Raw genomic sequence first — 18,292 nt, forward strand, 5'->3', positions numbered from 1 at the left:
ACTGAAGTTGCCAGAAGAATAGTTTTTATTTTGAAATTATTTTAAGTGTGACTATTTGCTAAGGGGAAAAAATAACATGCACACACACACACAGAAGGGTCACAAGGATGATGATAATTGATACAGCAAGTTCCTGAGGGAAAGATTAGAATCAAGGATAGGTGTATGGGTTAGGCCTGCTCAGAAGGTTTACCTCATTTTCTGTAGCAGTGAGAGAAGTGTCTCTTTGTAGAGGGTCGAGAAGTAAAGACACGTGATGGGATGAAGCCTGACTTTTCTCTAGAAGCTTAGCTATAAAGGCGAGGAGAGAAAGGACTTCAACCAGAGAATGCAGATGCAGACAAATCTGCAGGGGACTGGAGCAGAAAAGCTGAGGGAGCTGACACTGGACTGCCTTTATTTTCTCTGTGAAAAATGAAACAATCAGATCAGGTAACACAACATAGTGAAGGTTTGGAATAGGCCCTGGGGATAATGTGGAGGGGTTTGTAATAGAACTGCTGAGCAGTATTTAGACCTGGGAATATACACCCCAAGTGTGTACCAGTCCACATGACTCTGGACTTCTTGAGCAGGACTTAGCCTCGGTGTAGAACTGATAGGTGTTCCTGTGGTGAGTGAAAAAGAACATCAGAATACAATGGAGCTAAAGGTGTTGGCACGGGCACGGGCATAGGGTGAACCTATGGCTCATTTCAGAGCACGTCTTCCCCGCCCTACGACCCCCTCTCCCAGATTTTTCATGAGTCCAAACAGCATCTTGAGAACAGAGACTCTCTTTCTTTTCTGGGGCCTAGGATTAGTCCCTTATATTTATATATAAAAGACATTATATATATTTATATATAAAAGACATTCAGATATTTTTGAATGAATTAATAAAATTTGGGGGTGCCTGGGTGGCTCAGTCAGTTAGGTGTCCGCCCCTTGGTTTCAGCTCAGCTCATGATCTCAGGGTCGTGGGATTTATCCCTGAGTCAGGCTCTGTGTGCTCAGCATGGAGTCTGCTTGAGGATTCTCGCTCTTGCTCTCCCTCTGCCCCTCCCCCATGTGCTCTCTCTCTTTCTCAAATAAATAAAATAAATCTTAAAAAAAACTAATAAAATATGACTCTGCTAAACATTTCTGAATACAAGTATTGTGTTTAAATTATTTACTAGGGATGAATATATTATTTCAGAGCATTAGAATTCTGTCCCTAGCGCTACATTCTTATAATTTACTTATGCTTAAAATAATTGGACCAAACTCTCATGAAATCCATTCTGTAACATAAAAGTTTATTAGAATAAAAATACATGTACAATCCAACATTAAAATTATTTCACATTGCATGTAGGTTTTACCTCCATTAGTTTTTTTTAATGCTTTTAAGGTCTGTGCTTTAAATAATTTGCACATCTGTAAACCAAGCTTAGATTATCAAAGATGCAATATATCCATTAGATACTGGACATCAAAATTTAGGATTGGAACTGATAGTTATAACCTATTGCACTAAATACTTCTGTAAAATTTGGACAGAGAAAAAAGAAAACTAAATCACTTGAAATGAGGTAAGTTGTATGAAAAGGTTTTTAGTAGCAAGTGTCACCAATGTTGAAATAAGAATACTAAAAACATTTATGGAAAATTCACTTAAAATGTTTGCATAGTCTAGATTATTTTTTAAAGACAAAAAATTAAAAATTACCAAAATTCCTCATTAGAAAAAGAGACAATTATCTGGTTCTGCTTAAGATCTGTGTACATTTTAAATCTTTCTCTCATTTAGAAAAAAGAAGTGATACAAACATTCACAAGTCTTAGAAAAAAGGAAAAAATAATGAAGATTAGGACCAACATTTCAGGCTGCCTTTTGGAAAGAAAATTAAAAACAGAGGTAGACGGTTAAATATTAGTGGCCAAGTTACTCAAACAACTAACTTTTGTTGGTACACATTCACCAAATGTTTACACTTGAAGACAAATAGTAAATGAATTTAGGAGAAGACAGTAATACCTAGCACAAGTTATTTCCTTACATCAAAGAAAAGTAATAAAAATAAACCAGGCTTAAGACCCCTGTTAAGGATATGATTGTTTAAAGCACTACAGTTCATGCACTTCTTCAAGTGGGAGAGCGAACCTTATCCCTAAGCTTCCTAGATTTCTTGGAGGCCAAGCCACCAGCGCCATCAGGCCCGGTCAGTCAAAGTAGGACTGCAGGGTGCCTCGGCGCCGGACATCACAGGTCCAGCAGTGGAAGCCTCCTCCCAGGGAATTGGCATTACGGATATTAACCTTGATGGTACTGATACCTGCATCAAAAGAGAGACATGTAGTCAGCTGGATGGACTCCCAGGGAGATTCTCCTATAGGAAGTAAGCCCAAAGATGGGTAGGAATCCTGTGTCTGTAATCCTCAAGTCTACCTGAACCCCAAACAGTCTTTCAACTGTACTGTCACCAATTGTATTTTATCTAACCTATTCCACTGCTAATATAAAGTCTTCACCAGAAAGTCAGCAGAAACTGTGAAGTCTATTTTGTTTTGCTGACAATGCACAAGTCAACGGGCTGGATGAGTGGATGTGTCTGACGGGATTAACTTTACCACCTTAAGAAAACAACGGAACGGAGCTTGTATTTTAATATGCTGGGTTGTATGCTCATTCAGGTACTAAATCCATTCAGACGAGTAGTTTAATCTGGCATCATTTTGTACTGATGTGCTTGTGATGATGTGCATGGCCCAGTGAACCAACTGTATTTAGAAAGAAATCTATTGTGTTCAGCATAACAGGATTTTAAAAAGAAGATCTACCCTCCTCTGTATTTTGTATTTTGTATTTTGAGGGGAAATACAGCTATAGAGCCACTAAAGCTTCCACTGGAGTAGTCGGGGAGGGGAGGCAGCAGGGCCATCAGAAAGGACTTTCCCAGGAAAGTGAGACTGAGCAGGGCTTGGGGAAGTAAGAATACAGTGTGGAAGGTGTAAGGAGTGGGCTTGGGATAAAGAGTGGACTTTTAAACACAAGTATGTTTCCTGGTAGACAGATGTATCTATCTTATTCAGATGGCTAGAGCCATTTTAATCCTGAATTGGAAAGGTTCCAGTTGCTTGATAAAGTTTGCTTTAACAAGTTCCCTGTGTCTACAATTATAAAATAATATTATGAATCACATATCTGGTTCTTAATAATATTTTAAGTTGAGAAACAATAAAATCTTAATGGACAAAGAAACTGAACTCAAGCAGTTGGGCTGTTTCAAGGAAGTCAGGAAAAAAGTGGCATAGCATTAGAGATCAAATCATTAGATTGGGCTCAGTCTAAAACTGACAGGCCAATCCTTTTCAACTGACACCACATTAAAGAGGGATGTGTCAAAGGGGCAAATCATTTCTTCTGGGTAGTATACCTGAAATATAAGACATGAATCAAAACTTGACTCACTTTCAACAAGTATATACTGCCTGGCTTTATTTGACACTTAGGATATATCAAGTATGTGAAGAGTGATGAACATACATACTTCTGTACTCTATGTCCCAGCCATATGAAAATCCTTTCTTTCAACACTTTTCTCAATACTGTCAGAATAACTATTTTAAATTTTGAATATCAGGATAAGCAAATTCCCACGCGAGTAAAAACCAGTTCTTAGTTCAAAACTGAATGATTTACTGACACTGACTACTGCATTTCATTACTTGGTTCATTGTGCTTACCACACACATAAGTCACTTCTGTATCTGTACCCTTAGATGTCCCTTAAAATATGTAATGACAATTAAATGACTTTTAAAAGACCCTCAACAATTCAATTTCTTATTTGCGGAAGGACTGAATAATCTCTATGCTCGTCTACAAAGGGGATAGTTCTTCATACGTGGGCACCAAGAGGTTAGATAAGTCACAGAAGATTGATATACTTATTGCTAAGGGAGTGTCTGAGGAACCCGGAATGCATCTCCAACCCTTTGGGATTATGATTGTTAACAATAAAAATATTGTGCATCTACGAAATAATGTGGTACCTCTAAAAGGAACAAATTGAATTAGATAAAGCATACATCAGACCTAGCAGGTAATTTCTTTAGTTCTTCTGGTTTAATACTTTCATGCATGACACCACATTTCGTTTTTGTACATACCCAGTTTTTCAAACATCTTCTGAATTGGGACTTCATTGGCATCCACCATGACACGCTTTTCATCTAGCATTAAGACATTCATAGAAAGCCATTTGGATGACATCCAGAGTGGGTGATCTAAAAATGGTAACAACAGTTAAATCATGTCCACTATCATTTTTGTTTAAAGCAAGAGTTCCAAAGTGAAGAATATTAAAGTGACACTTCCATTCTTTCAGTAGTTCACTTTCCCTGTGGAATTTTATTTTAATCTTAAGACAATTTATAAATGTTAGGACTCAATCTATACCCATTACACATTCAGATTTCACCTTGTTTTCTTTAAAAAGTCATTTCTTGCTTTGTGATGTTGCTTTATACTGATTTTTCCCATCTTCTCTCTTTCATTGTCTATGGAAGTAGAGGTTGCAAACATAAGTCCCAGCCTTGTTCTTGTACCTACAGGCCCAAGTGCTAGTTTACTCCTTCCTGGGGAAACATTTTCTCTAAAGTGCTAAAATTTGGGCTGCTGTCTATAGATGCAAGATCTTCAGTCACTGGAGTACTCATTTTAGGCTATAAGTATATAATAGTAAACATACCATCTGGGATGACTGGTATTGGAGGAGTAACTATGGTCCATCCCGCTTTCTTGAAAAGATCAATCTGCAAGACAAAAACAAACAAAAAACCAAAAAACAAACTCCAAGGAAGCTTAAATCTATATATGCTATTATTATCATATTTAGTCTCTGATAGCTCTTATGATTAATTCTTTTTGAGACACTGACTTCTCAACTGCCAAAATAAAAAAATTAAATTTCCAAACATTTGAAATGGTTTTGTCTGAATCCAAATTAAAAATGTACATAAAATCCCCATATTACCAGGTTAAAATTTTAAAAAAGTAACAGAAATGTTAAAGCTTTTAAAAATATTCTCATGTTTTATTTAGGTTTCAGAGATCTTAAAATACAGAAGATACTTTCCTTGACAAATTCGCATTAAAGAAAAGGAAAATATTTCCTATTTAGCTATTAAGGAAACAAAAATGTGACTGTGTTAAACCCACAGTCCATCCACTTCATAGTCCATCACTTTGCATCTCTACCACAGCATAAGGATAGATGTTAAGGGTGTATTCCCAAAGAACCATAATTGTCCTTAGTGACCTATTACCATCCAGCCATCCCTATGTTCATATACTCAGTTTATCAATAAATTATGTTAAAATGAAACAGGTAATCTTGGTCATTAGGTATAAATGTACGGGATAGAAATGAACAGTGACATGATAAAATAGTCATTTTTAAAAGGTGTACTGCAGCTTACCAAATAACACGGAATCACTCACCACCCAACTGGAAGTAGGAGGGAAGGAACAGAGGTAGGAAGCTGCAGGTGATAGGGACAGACTAGCTGCAGTGCAGTGGCTCTGCTCCTCCTTGCAGGCTGGGGCTGGCCAAAGGGGTCCTGACCCCCCGGAGAGGGAGGAAGACACCCACTACCCAGGAGCATTGCCCAGCCATGTAAGGATCATTCTTTCTGCAATTCAGCTGCTGTGGGATCTTGGCTGCAAGCTATGGGATAATATACTCTGTTCGATAAAAACACACACAGACACACAAACTGGAGGCTTTGAAAGCAGCAAGCAAGGAAAGTCAAAGTCTGATGACACTATACTAATTATCATGGCTACAATGTACATTTGTGAGTTCTGGACACCTTGTAGTAAATCCACCATAAGCAATCCAGTGTTTGATTATCATAATGTTGAGCACTGCTGAATTTGTCATCTAGAACCATTAGGAACCATGGAAGTGCTTAAAATAAACATGGTAATTACTTCAGTGGCTAGACTCTATTGCTTCTCCAGAGTCTTAAGAGCTCCCTTACCTGATGACATGGTCGGTCAGGGTTGGAAAGCACAAGACCAGGTCCAATGATATTGAAGGTGGCATCAATATGCATTGGATTGGGATCTTTAAAGGAGATGATATGCACTCTGTAGTCTGGCGCAAGATGCCTCCGCATCCATTCAATGCCCAGATAGTTTGTAACCTGAAAATGAAAGGAGGACGAAATTCTATAAAGATTTGGTTCTATGTTTAGATAACTAAAAATAGTCAGGATGAAAATATTTTCATAAAATAAATAAATACAATAATGTACAAGTAAATAATAAATAAAAAATATAATAATAAAGTGTGGAATTTAAGAGGCAGCTTTTATTGACCTGGCTTCTCTGTGCAAAAATATCTCTTCCAGCTCTAATGAAGTCAGCAGCATCAAAGCATGGCTCGAACTCAGTCGTCACAAATTTTCCCTGAGCAGCCAATCTGTGTCTGTCTTCTACAGAATGGATAGGGTAATTCTAATTGGAACAAGAATGAATACATACAAAGGAAATTATTTATGGGGCATTCATTACTAAGAGAATTAATTCAACATCATCATTTCCCAAAATAGTACTACCCCGTTTTAGACTAAAACATGCATGGGGAAGATGTAGGCCCATGCTAACTAAATCAAAATAAACTGACAACAAAAAACAAAAACCAAAAACTAGGCATGACAGCAATTTCTTGATACTAGGAAGGAAATGGTACAGTGATATTAATAATTCTGAAAATATTCATGACCCATATATTGATTTATGTAGCTAGCTACAATACTGAAAGTCAACAGGATGAAGTCATTCTGTTCTTTTAGAAAAGGAATTTGGTCCTAAGCCTAACTCATACCATAAAATGAGATGCCATGCATCCCTTGCCAAAATTGATTTGGTGTGGTGGAATGAATTCATTACTTATTTCTGTCTTTAAACCCCTAGAAAAAATTTTGATCTTTTGATTCTATCTATAAATGATTAAATAGTAAGTGGCCTAAGAAGGAATATATACTTCCTTTTACTGTGAATTTGGCCTGGAGACCACATTGTTTCTCTAGAAGAAAAGAAGGGAGTTCAGTTGAGTGACTTTTCTGTTTCTACCAATGAATAGCTATGTGCCTTTAGGAAAGTCTTCCTCCCAGTAAGGGAACACGGATGCTCCTCCCTCAGAGGATTTTGTGAAGAATAAGCAGGACTGACGATGTATAAAAGCACTTAGCTCAAGACCTAGCACATGGTAAGCACCAGGTAAGTGTTAGCTATTACTACTATTACTCTTATCATCACAAATGTCGTTTACTCTATTTTCATCATAAAACAATCTGTTTTTTTTTTTTTTGAATGAAGGTGATGTCCTCAGTTTCTCAAATGCATACTAAATATAAGGTATCAGAGAATCTCTATGTCATTCTCTGGATTATTGAGAAAAATTACTAATAAGCTCACCCATAATTAAGGTCTTACCTGGTCATAAAGCTTATCACCCATTGTTGGCTTGGGAGCCGTTGTCCACTTGGCGCCACGATGGAAGTAGTCTTTGATAATTGACCGGTATGCACGGTACTCAAAGAAGCGGGCGCGCCACGCCATGGGAGCCTCGATAATCTCGTTTCCCACAACAATCAGGATGTCTCGAGGCATCGCACCATATAAACCTATCAGACCAAAAAGTTCCACAACAACCTCAGCAATGCTAATTTCCAAGACAAAAGAGTCTATATAATAGGATCCCAGGTTTTGGTTAAAAAAAATTGCAGAAAACCTATAGGAATGTGTATACGTACATTTATATGCAAATGGAAAAAGATGGAATGATACATACTAGATTATTAGCATGAGTATTCTGTGTGGGGATGGCAAAGAGAAGGAAGGAAGGAGGGAGGGAGGGAGGGAGGGAAGGGGAAAGAAAGGAAGGAAGGAAGGAAGGAAGGAAGGAAGGAAGGAAGGAAGAAAAAAAGAAAGAGGAAGAAAAGAAATGAAGCAATAAGGTCCTTGTTCAAAGAGATCTAGAACCACCAAGTTTTCATGTTTTGTAAGCTCCTTTCTTGCTACATAAAAAAACAGAGTTTTTCAGGGAATATCAGTAGCACAAGATAAAAATTGGGCCAAGGATCATTTCCAGAACTGTAAATTAGAACACTGAATTCAGGCACAAGACCAATCCTGTAGCAATGTCAGTTAAAACTAAAATGGGAATGTTTCTGTTCCCCTCTTAACTTCTATACCTGAGGAAAATGACATGGAATCCACTGTTTTATGAAAGGAAATGATCATAAGGTTTAGAAAAACTGCTTCTTTCAAGAAGATTCTGATTTATAATGGAGTTTAGAATATGGACATCTTAACATCTTAATCATATCAAAAAGAACCAATCTGTTCCTAAGTAATCTTTACAGTTTTGAAGGATTATTAAAACAAAGGAATCTCTGACAGATTATTTGAACTTTCTCCTTACACATTAAGAAAGATATTAAAAATTAAGACACTAGCAGTTTAGGTATCCAACATCACTTACCCGTAGACTCAAAATCAGGAGTTTTATACTTCAACGACCAGTCAATGGGGTCAGGTCTCCTCACTGTTACTCCTTCCATTTTTAAAATATTGCACATCTCTTCAATTTCAGCAACAGCCTTTTTCAAATGATCTTTGGGAAAATAATGGCCTCCGTGCTTCTGGTAAAATGACCAGTACTTTTCATATGTGTTGGCCTAGAACCAGGAGAAAGTAAGCGAAATACTTAATTGGAGAAAAATACAACTCATGATAAGGTCCTAGGCAGTGAACAATGATTTGTATAACTTCTTTTTTCTTTTTTTTTAATTTTTATTTATTTGAGAGAGAGAGAGTGCGCACGAGCAGGGAGGAGAGGGAGAAGCTGGCTTCCCACTGAGCAGGGAACCCGATGCATGACCTGAGCTGAAGGCAGATGCTTAACCACTTAACTGACTGAGCCACCCAGGTGCTCCTGATTTGTATAATTTAATGGAAATGAGCCTAAGACTATGTCTTGTCTAGTGTTGATCCCCAGCACCAAGCATGTTGCCTCTCTGAGAAGACAGTCAGTATTTGTTGAATGAAGAATTCTAAGTTTTCTTGAGGTTTTGAGACCTTTTGCTCCCTTTGCCTGGGATCTTCTGCCTTGCCGTTCACAGCATATCTGCCTTCAGATGGGCTTGGAGTCTTCTTGGACCAGTTTTTACTGGTCCTTCATAGACAAAGCTTCATAGACAAAACAGGACATAGGTACTCTGTTAGATAGTCTCAACGAAATCAAATAAGAGAACAAAGAAAGGGCATAAGAGGATAAAAGCACATCTGTACTTAGATAAAACCATGTGCTACCTACCCATGCATCCCAGAATTCTGTCTAGAAAACAGCACCGCAAGATACTCTATAGGAAAATAGGACACTGCCCCCTTAAAATTAGGGACATATTCTCAAACATTCTTTGTTGCTCTTAAAAATCCATTATTGATTTTCTCATTCAACAGAATTAGCACTTGGCAAAATTATGCAGCAGTGCAAGTCTGCCTCTGGTACTTCCTCGCCTTCCCTGCAAGACATGCCTCCCCTCCCCAGTCCTTCCAAGTTTTCATACTGCTTCAAGTCCTTTTGTCATCAAAGGAAGTGATCCAATAAGTGAATTCACACACTTTCGGCAGCTGAAAAAAAAGCTTAACATTTAGAAAGTGTCCAAGGGTGATATGTATTTTAAAAGACAACTGAATGAAAACCAATTAAATGCTTTAAAAAGGCTCAATTTGCTAAAAATGTTGAAATAGGGCAGGCATAACAACTGTAAAATATTGGTTTCCAAAAATATAAAAATGTAGAAGGATTCTTCATTCAGATTGTTTTGCATGTGCCTAAGTTCTCAATTTACAGAAATACATTGGGAAATGTAGACTATATGGATGTAATTTATCAAGATAGATGAGGCAGAATTCCAATCAGAAGATCCAAACGGTAGGAAAAAACCTTGGACTTTCATCAAAAGACTGGCAAAGTGATATACATCTATATATTTTAAGTTTAAAAAATATTTAAAGCAGGTATTTAAAAAAAAATACTTCCTTATATCATCGATTAACTGACTACCAGTCCCGATCATGTCAGATAAGGTTTCCATCACAAATCAGACAATTTCAGATAGTGGTTAAGGGCTGTGAAGAAGGGAACTGGGTAATGAGATAGAGTGTGTCTAGATGTCTAGCCCAGTAATGTCAAAGACGACGTCTTGTCCAGGTTTTCTGTCTCTACTTCCATTTCCACCTCAGTCTGATAAATTCAAATATACGGAGGCAGACCTGCCTCTTGTTAGTTCAGTACCTAGGTTCGCACCAGTAAGGCTGGAGCTGAGCCTGCAGGTGAAGGAATAAGAATCTGAAAAACATGTCTTTAACAAACATGGAGGATGACAGTGAGGCTCTAAAACAGGGGTTGGCAAACTAAAGTCCATGGCTAGATTTTTTTTTTTTTTTTTTTTTACTAAATACAAGTTTTATGGGAACACAGACACATTCATTTACATATTGTCTGCAGTTTGCTTTTGCACTACAGTGGCAGAGTCAAGAGGTGAGTGGTTGTGACAGAGACTTAAGGTCTGCAAAGCCTGAAATGTTTATTATCTGGCAGAAGTAAGTTTGCTGATCCCTGTCTACATTATTGGTTAGTTGCTTTACTTTTGAAGATCTACAGGAAAACAGCAGGCTCAATTTCTGGCCTGTGACAAATATCATCAGTCTCAAATTATCAGTATTAATTTACGCAGTTTTTAAGATCAATCTACTCTTTTTAAAAACAAAAGCATTCCACTGTTTTCTACCCCTAGGAAGTCCAGCAGCAGCCCCCAGGAGGAGAGGATAATAATGAGTCTTAATATTCCTCTCAGACACATCGTGGTACTGCTCCTCCATTCATTGCTTCCTCCTTCTCATGCCAGGCACATCGCTTAAAGTCCGCTAAAGGACAAGAAGCCTTTGAAACTTTAAAACTTGTTCCAGCAGATGCATAGCCATGCTGTCTTGCCAGACACATTCCAAAGTATTCTGTGTAACTATGCAGAATGAAGCTCGCCTTGGTAAATATGAACTAGGCTTTGCTGGGGGGAAAAAAAGCTATTTGAACAAGTGTGAGTTTCCTTGTGTAACTCATACCCTGTCTGGCTAAGGTTGAACAAAGTCCAAATGATCAAGGCACGTTACATTTTCCAAGACATAGTTAGAAATTATTTACACTTCCTTTGTAACCCTGCTAAATGAGTTAGCAATTATTTACCAAGTATCTGCAAGATAAAAAACATTACACTAAATGCTTAGCATAGGATGTTTTTAATAATCTGTTGCAGAGATGTGGCTGCACTCCTAGAAACTTTATAGTCTTTCAGAGCTTAAAACCCCTCGGGGTGGTGGTGGGGCTGCCAAATGAATTTTAAATACTGTCTTTGGAAGGCTATGAAATATAAATAGAAACTTACTTATCCAGCTTCAAGCTTATAGTACATTAACCTTGGGTGACTTTGTATCTTACAAAAGGTCCTTTCTTAAGAGCTTTATTTTAAAGATAAAAGCAAAACAAAAAGCACATATTTGGTGGAAAGTATTCATTACGTTTTACAGAATAAAAAGCTACATAGCTTTTAAAAACTGCTTCCTGACAACCACCGTCCTTACTCCCATAAAATTTCTCTAGCCTTTATATCTTCCAACCAATCTTATGCTCTAATTGCCCATAAGCAGTTTAATACATTATTTTATCTTTCATTGTTCCCCAGCTGATTAACACATCCGTATCATTTTCCTCTATTAGTAAGGCCTTGCCTTCTGGGGGCCATGCATGCCTTTACTTTTCTCTCTCTCATTACCTAGTTTAGCATGTGGCATAAAGCAGAAATAACCAGAAAAATGAATGAAATCAATACTGCTAATACTAGTAGTATCTACAATCATTGCACTCCCAATGTACTTTTGTAATATAAATCTAGATCCATACAACAGTAACCGAAGTGTGGTTCTGTCCCTTGAAATACTTAGCATATAACATTTTACCTTCATCTTTAGTCTTGTTAGGTAGAGAGCAAGCCTCTTAATATCTTCACTTTATTGAGGCCCAGAAATTTGTGGAATCTTGCACAAGGTCAAAGAGCTACTTAGCGAAGACTAGCATCAAGCTTCTTAATCAAATACATAATTCAGTCCTGGTCTCCTGACTTCAGCCCGGTACACTTTCCACAAATGACAGAGAACTCAAAATCGTGTCTGAGAATCATGTCTGTTTCCGTAAGATTACACAGTACAAAAGTCAACAATTTTATAGACAAGTAAAAGGATAAGCTATTGCTTGAATTTGAAATTGAATTCCACCCAATTAAAATGGTTAGGGATGGGACTTCTTTTCAAGAAAAGACTTAAAAAAGATCATGTCTTTTTAAAACACGTGGACGATACATAAATTAATCTGTTCATCAAACATCAAATATCAGAACCAGAGGTAGTTTCAGAACAATTAGAAGTTACGACTTTTTCTATTACCCTGCCTTCGAGGTCTAATTAAAGAGTCATTTTCTTCAAGAAGACTTCCTAACTCTCCCGCATTTGGTCATTGCTTTTTCCTTTACTCTTTTGGCATTCAGTTCAATGGCCAGGTGGTTGGCATAAGATACTTAGCTTTAGTCTTTGTTTCTAGACGAAGATCTTATTTCTCTGAACAGAAAGCAAGGTCTTTTGTGCTGATACCTCTGGAGCCCGGGTACAAGGTAGGCAGCATTTCTGATGATGATGGGAATGATGTAATAGAACTTATTTCCTTAATCCATGTTATAAATAACAATGTAAATATTCAGGAAGAATTTAAGTACAATGAAGATATATTTCTAACCCATTATTAATGGAAGCTCAGGCTGTGTCTGCAATGTGGATGACACTTCCTTCTGAACCTGAACACCAATCCACTGAGGCCCAGTCTTAGGAATATGAAAGATAACACTAGGAGTTTTTAGAAGAGAGATATTACTTGTTGCCAGGGAAACCCTGGAAGGTTTTGGGGAAGGGACCATCAGACCTCTCTGGTAGTAAGAGGGTAGGTTTAAACTACAGACAAGAGAGGTACAGGAACATAGGTGGAATGAGTCCTGAGTGGGAGCACAGACATGAGGGTTGTTTGGGGAACAGTGAGTAGTCTAGTTTGGCTGCTTAGAGGGTTATCCTATAAAGTCTGCTGAAAACCAAGGTGAAACCGTAGAGTTGAGAGAGACCCAAATAGGAATGGACAGCTGCTAACCAGCCATACTAACACACCTCTAAGATGAACCAATGATTGAAATGGGGAGTCCTGGAAAGGCAGACAAGAGCCAGATTGTGAATGATCTTGAAATACTGTGAGAACTTTATCTGAGGTAGTGGCGGGGGGAGGGGACATGTGGAAGATTGGGAAATAGAGGCATGAGAGGAGCAGGATGAGCAACGTGATCCAATTTTGGTTTAAAAAAAAGCACTCTCGGGGCACCTGGGTGGCTCAGTCGTTAAGCTGTCTGCCTTTGGCTCCGGTCATGGTCCCAGGGTCCTGAGATTGAGCCCCGTGTCTGTGTCCAGCTCCCTGCCCTGCAGGAAACCTGCTTCTCCCTCTCCCACTCCCCCGCTTGTGTTCCCTCTCTCGCTATCTCTCTCTCTGTCAAATAAATAAATAAAATATTAAAAAAATAATAAAATTAAAAAAAAAAAGCACTCTCACAGAAGCTAGAAGGTGGTTTGGAGAGAAGAACAAATGAGGGTAAGCTGTGATAGTCCAGGCAGTGGATACGATCTTGACCTAAGGCAGCAGCAGAGGGATGGAGGCAAGGTTGCTTTTGACAAAGGACTTGTTAGATCGTGGAGGATTGACTGAAGGAGAAATCAAAGATGACTCCTTGATGTTTCAGCTCTAATAAATAGGAACGCCAAAATTGGAAAGGAAGGACTGCAGAAGGGTCCAGTATAGCAGAGTGGCTGACAGCTAAACTCAAGATGTGCCAGGCTTGAGGTCCTACGGTAATACCCAGCAAGGAGTTTAACATGTTGATCTGGAGAAAGATCTGGACCAGAGTGGAGGTAGGACCCAAAGCTATGAGAAGAGCTAAGGAAAGAGGGCCAGAGTGAAATTCTGCTCAACCCTAACATTACAGTGAAGGAAGATGTGAGCAATGGTGAAAGAACTAACATCCCCAGATGAGGTCTGTCAGAATCTGGAGGAAAGAGTTATTTATGTAAATAGTATAAAACACCAGGGACGCCTGGGTGGCTCAGTGGGTGAAGCATCTGCCTTTAGCTCAGGTCATGATCCTGGGGTCCTGGGATGGAGCTCCACCTCGGGCTCCCTGCTCAGTGGGGAGCCTGCTTCTCCCTCTCTGCAGCTTCCCCTGCTTGTGCACGCTCTCTCAGTCTGTCAAATAAATAAATAAAATCTTTAAAAAAATAAAACCCCACAGAAATTTCAGGTAAGATAATTAAAATCACCACGGGATTTCAGAGGTCTGGAGTAAGCTACAGTGAAAGCAGTTATAGAGGACAGTGGGAGCAGAAGCCAGCCTGCAGAAGGTGAGGCATGAACCCCCTTCAGACATGTGAATTCCCTTGCTTTACCTTCACCTCCACGGTAAACGGTGGAACACAGGCATTTTCTGCTCTGCCCACTATCACTTCCTCTAAGGGGTCCCATTCGTTGTAAGAGGAGACAGGGCAGTCCTTGGGCAGAGGATCAGTGGCCTTATCATCAGCTGCACAGGAATTCCGGGAGGAAGCAGTAGCTGCCTGGGTGCTCTGGAAAGCTCGCTGCACCCATCCTGTTAAGGTTCTTCCAAGCTTCCAAGAACAAAGAAAAGATTATTGCAGAGTCCTATATAGTACTTTCGGGGAAGAGGAGGTAGAATGAAACCCAGTATAACATAGACATTTAAAATCCTTTAGGAGAATGTAAATCAAGATGTTAGTTACCATATAGGTGGGCGGTGGGGCTATAGTTTTGCCTTCTTGTTTTTCATAAATTATCTGTTTATTTGTTAATTGGCATAACTTTCTAAAGCCCCTCAGAGGATTTTATCCCCAGTGACCACCCCCATTTATATCTCAGAATGGTTTACTGCAATTAAGTTTTAATCAAGCTTTAAGCAACCCTTCTGTAGATGATGGATCCCCCATTCCTAGAAAACCACAGAAAGCTGCTCCATATCTGCCTGCCAAGTCCAGCTGGAGGAAGAAGCCTCCTTTCCCCCTTCAGTATTAAAAGTCACCAAAATTAGACTTTTTTTTGTCCAAATTAAAATGTAGAAGCATATGTGAAGAACCTTATCTTTCAGAATAATCAGCTTCAAACTAAAAATTTTGCAGTGCTAACACACACTTCCCACTCTTTGGCACTTCAGTTCTGAGAGTGACCAAGTGCCAACGGCTCCAATTCACAGATGGTCCATAGTATCCTAGCCAAGACAGAATTAACCCAAATTTAAACAGCCGGGAAAGAGGACTTCAAAACAGCCTTTTGAAAATCCAGGGCCTATAAAATCTACAATAGGGAGAGTCCCTCACCCATGGGGCAAACCTCAAACACCACCCACACCCCACACCGCACCCCCGCGCCCAATCGCTCTCCTACGCTGTTAAATGCCTTACGAAGGAGGCAGGAGGGGAGCCAGGGTGGGGACCAAAGCAAGAGGGAGAGGGACAGCTGTTCTGGAAGCAGTTGCCGGGAGGGAGCCAAACTGCCCTGCTATTCCTGTCCCAGGAGCTAAGGGAGGGTCTGCAGGCGCACGCTTACAAACCCGGCAAGCGGCGGTGCCGGGGTGGGGGGAACCCGGCAGAAAGTCTGGGTACGGCCTGAACTCGCTCCAACTCCTCTCTCGACTCAGGACTCCATGTTACTCTTGGAGTGGGCCTGCCTGCTCCCTCCCCATCCCAGATTCCCACTTTGCCTCCTCTCCTGTCCATCCGCACCACACGCATTTCCCCGAAGGCTCCCCAACTCTATGCCCACCCCCTGCGCTGAACCCCAATAATTCCATCCTTGTATTAAGAAGTGTCACTCTTCGCCCCCACACCCTCACCCCGGGCCGGAAGCCTCTTGGAGCGAATCGGGGTCCGACTGGGAGGGCGGCGCCTCCTGCAATGACGGCCACCGAGGCCCGAGACGCGCAGAGAGCTACTGTACCCACGGGGTGTGGCCCCAGTGCACGTCCCGCTTCCCCTGGGAAGCGCCGAGCTCCCGGCAGCCAGCAAAGGCTCTTGAAGCTGAGCTTCCAAGGGGAACCAGAGGGACACTGTCATGCAATGCTGGCTGGGGAAAGCCAGGGAAGGCGAGGGGGACGCACGCGGCCGACGGCCGAGGCGGGCGGCGCGCGCACGCACCCGAGAGCCGATGTAGTGCACCGCCTCGGCGCCGCGGCTCCCGCCGCGCAGACACCGCACCCGCAGCATCGCCCCGCGCCCGGCTTGTCCACGAGCGGAATGCTCCCGGTGCTCGGCCGCGTCCGTCCGAGCCTCCCGAGAGCGCGCCAGCAGGAGTGTCACGGCGCGCGGCCCCCGGCCTTTTGTAGTCTCGCCCCGCCCCGCCGCCTCCCGCGCGCCCCATTGGCTGCTGGGAACAGGTGGCGGGGCTGGGGGAGCGCAGGCCAGCGCGCCCCGCAGCCCCGAATTAGCAATCTTTAGGAGACTGCGGGTGGCTCCGGGTCCAGCCTCCGGTGTTTGCCTTTTTTTTAGCTTGTCGGTCCGCCGACTGGCTTCGGCTACCAAGCCCAGCCCCCGTCCGCCGCAGGAGGTACCAGTGCTTCAGGGGAGGGGGAAAGCACGCGACTTCTGACGAAGGAAACTTAATAGTACGGGAAATGTGCATTGTTGGATGACATAGGTAAGGCTTAAGTACAATCTCAGGGTTAAATTCGTCGGTATACACTGACTCAGTTCCCTCATTTTGCAGTGAACGAAACCCCTAAAGTTTAAGTGGTTTCTTCAGGCAACACCGGGTTTGAGACTGGAGAAACCTAAGTCTGGAATTCAGGTTCTCTCTCCTCCGGGGTGCTGCACTTTCCACCCACAAGCCTGGTAGGTGTTTGGGGGAATACTAGACATTTCAAATAGTCGTTGGCCATGTGTCCTGGCTTGAGAAATTCAATCATGGCAATAGAGACAGAAGTGGGCCAGGAATAAGGGACGACTACAGACTCATCTTCCCTTCCATTTCATGTATTTAACATTTTATTTCAATTGATTAGGGTACATTTGTAGTTTCCGAACAATGCAAAACTAGAGAACTCAGTTTAACGTTTAAATACCTCGGAGGAAAGGGAGCAGAGAGATTTTAATATTTCATTTTGTACCTACAAAATATGTAATTATTTATTTTTAATGAGATGGCGTTTTAATTCTGGTGTCTCAAACTTGTTTTCCAAAGTTCACTGATAGAAAGCACCAGACAAGCAGGATGGCATGGTAGAAAGAGCCCTGGAGAGGCAATTGGGAGAACTGGGTGTTAGTCTTGACTCTATTATAGACTACTATGTGTCTTCTTGAGTTGCAACCTTCTTATCCTCAAAGAGAGAACACTTGCATTTATTGTCCCTAGCACACAGGGTCGTTGAGGGGCCAAAAGGAGAGATTGTACATGCGGAATGTGGTGTGGCACTAAGAGCTACGTGAAGACGAGGTAATATTTTACCAGCTCTAACAATAAGGAGGCCTCCAAATGTGATAATAGGGTGAAAAGAGTCAGTAAGTCTAGGTCCATATCTTAGCTCTGCTACTAACTTGCTTTGTGACCTGGAATCAGATTCCTCCTCCTTTCTAATGAAGGCATCTGGGTTTAGTGAAGGCTTTGGCTAATATTTCTCAAAATTTATAAAGTACCTCTCCCAAGAATTAAACGCAGCCACCTCTAAGGTCTAATTTTCTAATATACTTAGGGTGGTCTACTCGTCCTCAATAAAGGAATTTAAGAATACAGTAAGTTCACCTAACAAATGGTATTGACATTACTCTGTACCATTTCTGTCTGAGATCTGAGGACACCCTCATATCATTCATTAAAGACACTTTTAATTTTCCAGATGTAAGAATTGGAAGTGCCCGGAAATAATGAGGCGAGGGTGTCATTAAATTTTACATAAAGAAAGGCTCATATTATAGCCACAGAACATACCCTTATCTTCTGGAATCCAGGGTGGATAGAGCCACCCAAACCAGTCCTACTGCTATAAAAGCAAATCAAAGCACTTTCCTCAATCCCTTTTTCTTTCTTGTGTATGGATATATGTATTGTTC

General features: G+C 40.8%; 1 protein-coding gene across 3 annotated transcripts; it reads right to left on the bottom strand.

Annotated features, from left to right (window-relative positions):
• Nucleotides 1–1,265: 1,265 nt before the first annotated feature.
• On the bottom strand, nucleotides 1,266–16,552 carry GATM (glycine amidinotransferase). Of its 3 annotated transcripts, none has more exons than XM_027571981.2 (9): nucleotides 16,385–16,551; nucleotides 14,627–14,845; nucleotides 8,523–8,718; nucleotides 7,472–7,662; nucleotides 6,353–6,490; nucleotides 6,013–6,177; nucleotides 4,719–4,782; nucleotides 4,138–4,254; nucleotides 1,266–2,300 (listed from the first exon to the last, which is right to left on the bottom strand). In XM_027571981.2, exons 1-9 carry the CDS (start codon nucleotides 16,451–16,453, stop codon nucleotides 2,188–2,190), a joined length of 1,272 nt encoding a protein of 423 aa, XP_027427782.2. In that variant the 5' UTR covers nucleotides 16,454–16,551; the 3' UTR covers nucleotides 1,266–2,187. The 3 variants fall into 3 exon arrangements, with proteins under 3 accessions (XP_027427782.2, XP_027427785.1, XP_027427783.2); XM_027571984.2 differs by lacking the exon at nucleotides 16,385–16,551 and adding an exon at nucleotides 16,084–16,218 and having other exon boundaries at nucleotides 1,640–2,300; XM_027571982.2 differs by lacking the exons at nucleotides 1,266–2,300; nucleotides 4,138–4,254; nucleotides 4,719–4,782 and adding an exon at nucleotides 4,791–5,713 and having other exon boundaries at nucleotides 16,385–16,552.
• Between the last annotated feature and the right edge of the window lie 1,740 nt (nucleotides 16,553–18,292).

The sequence above is a fragment of the Zalophus californianus genome, chromosome 6 (genome assembly GCF_009762305.2).
Source record: "Zalophus californianus isolate mZalCal1 chromosome 6, mZalCal1.pri.v2, whole genome shotgun sequence".
NCBI lineage: Eukaryota > Metazoa > Chordata > Mammalia > Carnivora > Otariidae > Zalophus > Zalophus californianus.

Bases quoted from the DNA above. Each gene is read 5' to 3' on its own strand.
- GATM (XM_027571981.2), bottom strand. From the start codon at position 16,453: ATGCTGCGGGTGCGGTGTCTGCGCGGCGGGAGCCGCGGCGCCGAGGCG. The intron at 14,846-16,384 runs GTGCGTGCGCGC...TGTTCTTGGAAG, and splicing joins TGCACTACATCGGCTCTCGG to CTTGGAAGAACCTTAACAGG. The intron at 8,719-14,626 runs GTAAAGCAAGGG...TCCTGGTTCTAG, and splicing joins CGTTTACCGTGGAGGTGAAG to GCCAACACATATGAAAAGTA.